At 44.0% G+C, this 8,267-nt stretch overlaps 2 protein-coding genes across 2 annotated transcripts; both read right to left on the reverse strand.

The window, feature by feature from the left end:
• Positions 1-1,617: 1,617 nt before the first annotated feature.
• On the reverse strand, positions 1,618-3,408 carry LOC149139578 (uncharacterized). Its single transcript, XM_089450770.1, has 3 exons — positions 3,216-3,408; positions 2,002-2,321; positions 1,618-1,884 (listed from the first exon to the last, which is right to left on the reverse strand). The coding sequence occupies exons 1-3, from the start codon at positions 3,406-3,408 to the stop codon at positions 1,618-1,620; spliced, it is 780 nt and encodes a 259-aa protein (XP_089306896.1).
• Positions 3,409-3,750: 342 nt separating this feature from the next.
• On the reverse strand, positions 3,751-4,350 carry LOC149139579 (uncharacterized). The gene has a single exon (XM_089450771.1). It carries the CDS (start codon positions 4,348-4,350, stop codon positions 3,751-3,753), a length of 600 nt encoding a protein of 199 aa, XP_089306897.1.
• Positions 4,351-8,267: the final 3,917 nt, after the last annotated feature.

Here is an 8,267-nt window from a genome sequence, read left to right on the forward strand (position 1 = left end):
CATATGCGATAATTCAGATTTAACACAGAATTTCAGAAACACTTATATTCATTTACTTTCTTCACCAATACATCCCAATCCACCCTATGCACTCAGCTGTAGGGATTCGTGCACACAGCAACAGACTCTTTCAGGCATTTGCGCATATAGCTACAGAGCCTCTGTCTACTACCCCAAACCCTCAACTCAGACTTACAAAAGCTTTTAGACTTTCCTTCAGAAACCCATTACACCTTTTTTCGAAGATTACATACCAAAAATTGTCTTTCCCTTATAATATGCTCTATTCATACCTTTCTATGGTCTTTGGACCGACTTACTTCCTATTAATTTATGTTATTTTTCGGGTGGACAACCCTTTGTTTCGACCTTTTACACTTCGCGCTCCGCATAGTTCAGAGTTGTACAATATTTTTATCCTAATTTCTAGGCTAACAGACCCAAAACTGTTACGCGGGACCTCTGCTATCCAACAGTCCCCCAACACAATCATCGTGACTTGTCCCGAGTCACTCGTTGGTCTGGAAAAATGTGCTGTCGTGGCTTCGCGGTTCACTTCCCTTTGAGTGACACTTGTCGTCCTACTGCATTGTTGGTGTCTCCTACAACATGTCTTCTGACTCCTACTTCTGTGTTTTGACCACTTCTTGTTACCAATGATACTCATTCTACTCTGCTCGGTTAACACAGAAGACCCCCTCCTTGGATTTTAGCTTGAGCAGGGGAGCCACGTACGGGACCTTCTTGTACCACTGTGGCTACTTCCAACCTTTGTATCTGGTCATTGCCCTCTCTGCTGCAGCTTGTGTTGAAATTTTACAGGACTATTGTTGTTATCCGTGACATCCGACTTCTTAATGTTTTTTAGAGACGTCTTAGTAACTGCGTTTCCACATGTGGTCTTTGTTTTTCCATTATTCTGTTGAATTATTGTAGCTTGTCGATCAACCCACGGCATCCGAACCACTTCTGCTTCGTGTCTGCCTTTTTCTGGTATATCCTCTGCGGTTGAGGCTGTAAGCTGCAGAACGCCTGCGGCGATCACCACCATGCTCTTTAGATAGTTTGACTACTTTATCAGCCATATCACCATCCTCGCACTTACTCCTTATGCAGAGGTAATAAACAGATCCATAGCACTTCGAAGTTCAAATCCTCTGATTCCCGCCTATTCCAGTGTCCCCGTGGCTATTCTGTGGTAGCTCGTGCCATATATGGCTCGTACTTCTTCTTAATTTCCCGTCGCCCTCTCCCTTTTTGCCATAATGTAGACATCTTGTCATGAATAGTGATTCGAATGGTCACTTCTACTCGGAGTAAAGCAGCAATGTACTTCTGATCATGCACCCGCGATCTTGATGATGAGCCTGATCGACATGTAACTTGGCATTCATGCCTTGTTCCCCCAGACTAATTTACTGTCTCGCGCTCTCTCTCAACTGGTTGGAACGGTGAGACTGTTCCTTGAACTGTTAGTCAGGCGGCCACCCCGCCCGTATAGAGCTTCAAGCGACTACCATTCACTCGGCCCGAGAAGGGATACCCATTGAGTATAGCCAACTGAACCGTGTCCTCTTCGGTAACTTCTTTGATGACATAAGGTCCCAACCAATGCATTCAGAGTTTGCCAGGGAATTTCTCAAATTTACTGTCGAATAGAAATACTAGATCATTCTCCTTGAAAGTGAACACCTTGATATGTGAATCATGCGACACTTTTTTGCGTTGTTTCTGTACTTGCTTATGGAATCCAGCTAAGAACCATTCCTCTTGCAATTCTTTGAGCTGCGCGAGCCTTTCTTCCAAAGCCCCACGGTCTGCCATATCAGTGATTGTTGCTATTTGCAAACTAGGCACAATATATTCCATAGGCATAACGGCCTCCTGGCCATATACTAACCAAAACGGTGTCTGGCATGTCAACTTCTTACATGTAGCTCAGTATGCCCAAAGCACAGCAGGGATGCACAAGTCCTCGTCATTTTGTCACGCATTACAAACCTTGATCAACACGATTTCCAAGATTTTGTTGAATGCCTCCACAGTCCCATTCACTTTCGGGTGGTATGGCATACTCTGTTGGTGATATATATGGAATTCTTCAGTGAGGCCGCTGATTGTTTCATTCAGAAAATGCATGCCGCAATTGCTCATGAGAATTGTAGGACATCCAAACCTTGTCAGTACATTCTCGAACAAAAACTTCGCAGTTGTTGTAATTGTGCAATCCTTAACTGGCTGTGTCTCAGCCCATTGGGTCAAGTAGTCTGTCGCGGTAATGACATAGTGTGCGCCTGTTTTCCCTCGCAGATCGATAGGTCCTACAAAGTCAATTGCCCACTTTTAGAAGGGCTACAACTTCATCTATGGATGGAGTGTCACTTCATCTCTCCGTGATGGTTTTCCCATCCATTGACATACATCGCAGGCTCGACAGCATGCTTTTGAATCCCGATGCAAAGTAGGCCACCATAATCCTGCATGAAGGATTTTCTGGGCTATGGCGTGACCCGTGTAATGTCTGCCAGCCACCCCCCCATGTGCTTTACCTAGGATCTATCCTTGCTCGAGTTCTGGGACATATCGGCGCAATATCTTGTCGCTGCCCATTCTGTAGAGGTGGCTGACAATCACAGTGAAGTTTGCTGCGCGTATCACCAATTCCTTCTTCTGTTGAATGGAGTATCCCTGTGGCACAGTTCCTATAGTTAATAAATATATTATATTTTCAAAGTGATCATCCGCGACGCGCACCACATATAACTGAGCACCCGAAAATCCATCCTCTAGATTTGTGGGTTCTTTGCTAGTCTCGATTCGTGATAGGTGATCTGGGCCTGCATTTAAACGTCCCAGTTTGAAAATGACCTCAAATTTATACTCCTGGAATTGCAGCAACCATCTACAAATATGCCCTCCCAACATAGGCTTTTTTACTAGGTATTTCAACGTGGAGTGATCAGTATACATCTTAAAGTGACCTCCAAGCAGGTAGTGGCGGAATTTTTGAAGCATGTATACCATCGCTAGTCCTTGATTTTGACAACCGTCGACTTGCGAATGCAATTGGTGGTCAATTCCTTTCGCTCTTGGTTGGGTAAGTACCGCCCCCAATGCGATACATGACACATCAAAATGCACATGAAATTCGATGTCCCATTTTGGAAAGACCAATATAGGGGCCGATGCCATATTTTCCTTAAGCGTCTCCAGACTTTTGTCACATTCCTCATTCGAGTAATAAGTAGCATCTTTCTTCAACAATTTTTCCATCAGAGCTGTGATCTGGGCATATTTTTTGATGAACTTTTGATAGTAGCCCATGTGTCCAAGTGTGGCGTGTAATTGCTTGGCACTTCGTGGCGCTTGCAAGTTGATAATGACGGTGATCTTTGCTAGGTCCACCATCAAGTCGTGCTAACAGACCACATGACCCAACAGGTTCCTAAACATGACCCAAAGTACACCCAAACTTCTAAACACAACTACACAACGTCACGGTGACAAGTATCCAACATCAACTATAAGCTCGTTATGATGCTGCTTAACCAATCCAAACACGGTCCAGTCATCAAGGTAAACTTCTAAGAACTTGTGGATAAATTCTTTGAATGTCGCGATTACTATTCATGAAAATATTGTCGGCACATTCTTCAGTTTGAAAGGCATTACTACGTACTGAAAGCAACCCCATTCGGTGGTGAAAAATGTCTTACTCCTATCCTCTGGTGCGATCTTGATTTGGTGGTATCATGAGAATCCATCCATTAAGGAGTAGGCTTCTTGGCCCCCCACATTTTCCAGCACCTCATTTGTGAATGGTGTTGGAAATAGATGATTGATGCAAGCATCATTGAGCTTCCTGAGATCCACGCAGATGCGAATCTTGCCCTTTTGTTTCTTCTCCTGCACAACCATCAGACTTAACCAGTCAGACTCCTCGATTAGTTCAATGATTCTCGCTACCAACATCTTGTCTAGTCCCTCGAGGACCTTTTCTTTATATTTTGGATTCAATCGGTAGGGCCACTGCTTCACCAGTTTCACGTTTGATTTCAATGTTATCGTCATCATTCCTAAGCCTTCTAGAATCCCTTTTAGCTCCGTAATCTTTGTCGGGAACAAATCCTGACATTCCCGCAGTAACTTGATGACCTTCTCCGCTGTGGCATCATCCCAGTAGTCCCCAAGTGTTGCATAATCTGGCTTTTCTTCGGTTCCAATATTCTCTTGTTGTGTTTTCAATGACGCTGTGATATTTGGATCTTCGATTTTGGGTCCGTGCACATCCCGGATCCCCTCTGATTCTGGAATATTGATGTTTCGCAGTTCATCTTCATCATCTTCCATCTGGATATTATAGCATTCAAGGGCCTGGCTCAGCTACCGTGCCCAGTTGGGCTGCATGGTTTTCTCTAGTTCTAGAAGTGTTTTGAATACGGTGGCCTTTACCAACTATATTGCTTTGTCCACGGGGTCCCATTGATCTTCAAACAGGAAGGTTGACAAAAATTCTATGCGCAGGATATCCCACTCGCCTGTGTTATGCCAAAGCTCTGCTTCCGTATACCAGTTTCTGGGAATGACGTCTAAGGTGTGAAAAAATAAGTGCACCCACTCTGGTTGAGGTTCCTCTCCGTAGGCTTTGATCCATTTGGTAAGGTGCATGTGTGGATCATCACGTCCATTGTATTTCTCCATTGTGCGTAGCTTCGACTTCCAAAATCTGATCTTCATCATGCACCTGCAGGCACGCCAATCTTCGAACGTCCCTTCATGTGTGCCCCACCGTCGTGCAAGCATCATGCGCAACACCAATCTCATTGCATCAAACTATTGATGCTCTGGTATCACGATTTCATATGTGGCTAGGAATTCATCTATTATGGTCAACCCATCATACTTCGGCAATTCGCGATCCTGAGCCCTTACGCACTACAACAATTTAGTAAGCATATTGCAGTGTAGTGTGGTTACTCCTTTGTTGCACCATCGCTCGCCTTCCTCATCTAAATCCGAAGTGCACGATTCCCCATTACCCTGTAATATTATTATATCTTTCGTTGTCCTAGCCGCTCCTTGCTCCTAGGCAGACATTCTGTAGCTACAAGCTACGTTGTCGTCGCGTCTTTTGTCATGCATAGGTTCAATGTAGCGCAGTCCTTCAGCCGGATCTAGTGGAATGACTACGCTGAGCGACTTTGTTTCAAATATCATTATTCAATTCCTTAGATTAATCACCCCATTCATGTTGGTGGTCCACTATATTCCTAGTAATGCAAGATAGGGCACACTTTCATCCATAAGCTCAATAACTTCAAAGTCCATTCGGGTACTTGCGCCGTCAAGGTCTACCATAACCCCTTGCAGCCTTCCCATGGGCAACATCTTCTCCTAATTTGCCACCCGTAATTGGATAGGGGCCCATTGTAGTGTAGGCTTACCCATGTGGTCCCAAGTTTGTTTTAGCGTACGTTGGCATTTGATCTCAGATCCAAAATGACCTGCTCCATCTCATACTTGCCGATCTGCACCATTAATCGCAATTCTCTTCTAGTTCATGATGCATGTCTTCCCAGCTTCCGAATGACATGAGGTCCACTCCATCATGTGCATCTATTTACTAATTCTTGAAAGCTTTTAACCATCATATTGTCACGAAGCAACCATAGACATGTCTCTAAAAAGGTAGTTATCATAGAGGGCTCCTTATCCGATTCAGGCTAATCCCAACTACCTAAGGTAAAGACCTTCGCGAAGTTCTCTTGAGCTTCCAGATTCCCTCCATCTGCTCCCGTGTCAGTAGCACTTCTCAACACCATGTTGACCTTGGTATCTTCCTCGCGGGGTTCGGACCTCATCATCTGTACATTCTGGGTAATTTTTTGTTACGTTTCCCATGAATTTGTGCTATTAGTGTAGGGCAATCTATTAGCTCATGATCGAATTACTCACAATAGTTGCACGAAATTCTAGTTGGGTTGGGACACTTCTGTGCGTAATGTCTTGGTCCTCCACAGTTGTAGCAGATTATCTGCTTGTGACCCTTTCCAGGCCCCATTCTGCCCCATCCTTGTCCACGGCCCTAGAACCCACAATGCGCAATCGTTGCGACTGGATCCTGACCTCGTGCCTCAGTCTGCATCCTGTAAGTAGGTGACTGGTGTGTTAACAATTGGTAGCTACGAAAATCTTTTTCCTTGTGACCCACTGACCTACAGAAGCTGCAAAATAACTACTGGGGGGTCTAGCTGTATTTTGGTAATAGATCACAGTTATCAATGTTGTGCTTTCCTCCCACCTGATAGATTGTGCACCAGAGCAGGGCTGTAATTCTCGGTCCTGTTTGTGCCTCTAGTCGCAATAGCATTGGTCCCCCCCATCGCCACTAAATTCACTAAGACCGGGCAGTGGTCTTTATCGTGTCCCTGGCTTCTGCACTTTATATGCCATACTTCCTCTGGAGCTTTGGCTTGCGGTATCGGTTATTGTTTTAGCTTCTTCATTTTGACATACAAATCCTAGATCTGCGCTTGGATTTGCTGCACTCCCAACCGGAGATCTTGCAATGGAGTTTCGTGTAACCTCATGGCTGTCTCTAATGCTTCAGCCTGGGTTGAGATCTTCTGTTGTGATAGAGCTACCCTTAGGTGTGGCGTTAAGGATGCCATAAACCAAGCGCAGTGTTGCGCATCTGTCAATGTCATGTTAGCCTTGTGAATAGTACTTTTTAGCCTTTGGTCCAATTCCCACAGGGTTTCTCCAGGCGTCATCAGATTTCTTTGAGCCATATAATCATCTGTGTTTCTAACTTCAGCCAGCTAAACTCCTTCTTCAATTCGGTTTAAATGTTTACTATTCCTGCCATTGGGTGCATGCTTGAATACTTTATGTACCGGGTCAGAGCGCTCTTCTGCAGTGCGTTGACTAAGGTAGCCTTTCTAATATGATTCTGTAATTTGTTGCACATTCCATACTGATGTTAGCACAAACCAAAATTGTTCGGGTCTTCGCCTCCTACTCCTTTGAATACCGGCAAATGAATCACGCTAGCCATAGTTACCCTCGATCTACTCCCGTTCCTGATCCCTTTAATCCTTCAATGTTCTTTTCTATCAAGTCCTCGCGTTTCACACTAGACGCCCCTTAGGAAAATCTTGGTCCCAACAACAGAACCATTTGTTGGCTTAAATGGGCCTGACCTAGGTTTCAAGAAGAGTATTTAGCCAAACAAATCCTGCAGCTACTAGCCTTTTCGGCAACAGCCCGCTAGGCGCGCACCGAGGTCTCACCCGAGGTAGCAGGGAAGGGTGCTGGAACCTGGTTTCTACACCCTTGGGATGTCTATATGTGGTTGGGAGGGGTTGCACCGCGTTCTACAGCTTCGTGTTACGTAGATCTGAACCCAAGGCAAACTTTACTACCTATTATTACACTGTTTATGTATGCAACCTACTTATTATGGTCTTTAAGAAAACATTTATGAGAGTTACCCAGTTCGCATATTAGAATAGACACTGATTCAGATATTCATAACAAAACCATATGCGGATAGATCAAACAGTTATAGTAACCACAAGCCAAATTCACGATAATTCAAATTTAACATAGAATTTTAGAAACACTTATCTTTATTTACTTTCTTCACCAATACATCCCGATATCCGCCCTGTACACTTAGCTCAGGGGTCCACGCACACATCGGCAGACTCTTTTAGGCCTTTGCGCACACAGCTGCAGAGCCTCTGTCTATTACCCCAAACCCTTGACTCGGACTTACAGATGCTTTTAGACTTTCCTTCAGAAACCCATTACACCTTTTTTCCAAGATTACATACCAAAAATTTTCTTTCCCTTATAGAGCCATCCTCTATTTATACCTTTCTATGGTTCGCAGACTCACTTACTTCCTATTAATTTAAGTTATTTTTTCATGCAGACAAACTTTGACTTGACCTTTACACTTCGCGCTCTGCAGAGTTTTAGAGTTTTACAATATTTTTATCCTAATTTCTAGGCTAACAGACCCAAAACTGTTACGCAGGACCTCCGCTACCCAACACTCTGAATATGTTTTGTTGCGCTGTAGAAATATTCTACACCATCCAAATTTCCATAGTTGTTAAGTAGTCATTCTCACTGCTCAATTATTAGGAATCCCCTTACATTCTTCTACCATAATTATTGAAAAAGCTAAGTCATTCTGTCACACTGGATGTTGACACTTTCAGAAGGGACCTTGTGAGAGTTGCTTTTAATCATGATTA

Source organism: Pinus tabuliformis, chromosome X, assembly GCF_031772625.1.
Source record: "Pinus tabuliformis cultivar Carrire ecotype Pingquan chromosome X, CPIR1, whole genome shotgun sequence".
NCBI classification, from domain to species: domain Eukaryota; kingdom Viridiplantae; phylum Streptophyta; class Pinopsida; order Pinales; family Pinaceae; genus Pinus; species Pinus tabuliformis.

Excerpts from the sequence above, each read along its gene's own strand:
- LOC149139578 (XM_089450770.1), bottom strand. The coding sequence starts at position 3,408 with ATGGTGGACCTAGCAAAGATCACCGTCATTATCAACTTGCAAGCGCCA. Across the intron at positions 2,322-3,215 it reads GAATGAGGAATGTGACAAAA|GACCTATCGATCTGCGAGGG; the intron begins GTCTGGAGACGC and ends TTGACTTTGTAG. Across the intron at positions 1,885-2,001 it reads TGGAAATCGTGTTGATCAAG|GAGGCCGTTATGCCTATGGA; the intron begins GTTTGTAATGCG and ends GTATATGGCCAG.
- LOC149139579 (XM_089450771.1), bottom strand. The coding sequence starts at position 4,350 with ATGGAAGATGATGAAGATGAACTGCGAAACATCAATATTCCAGAATCA.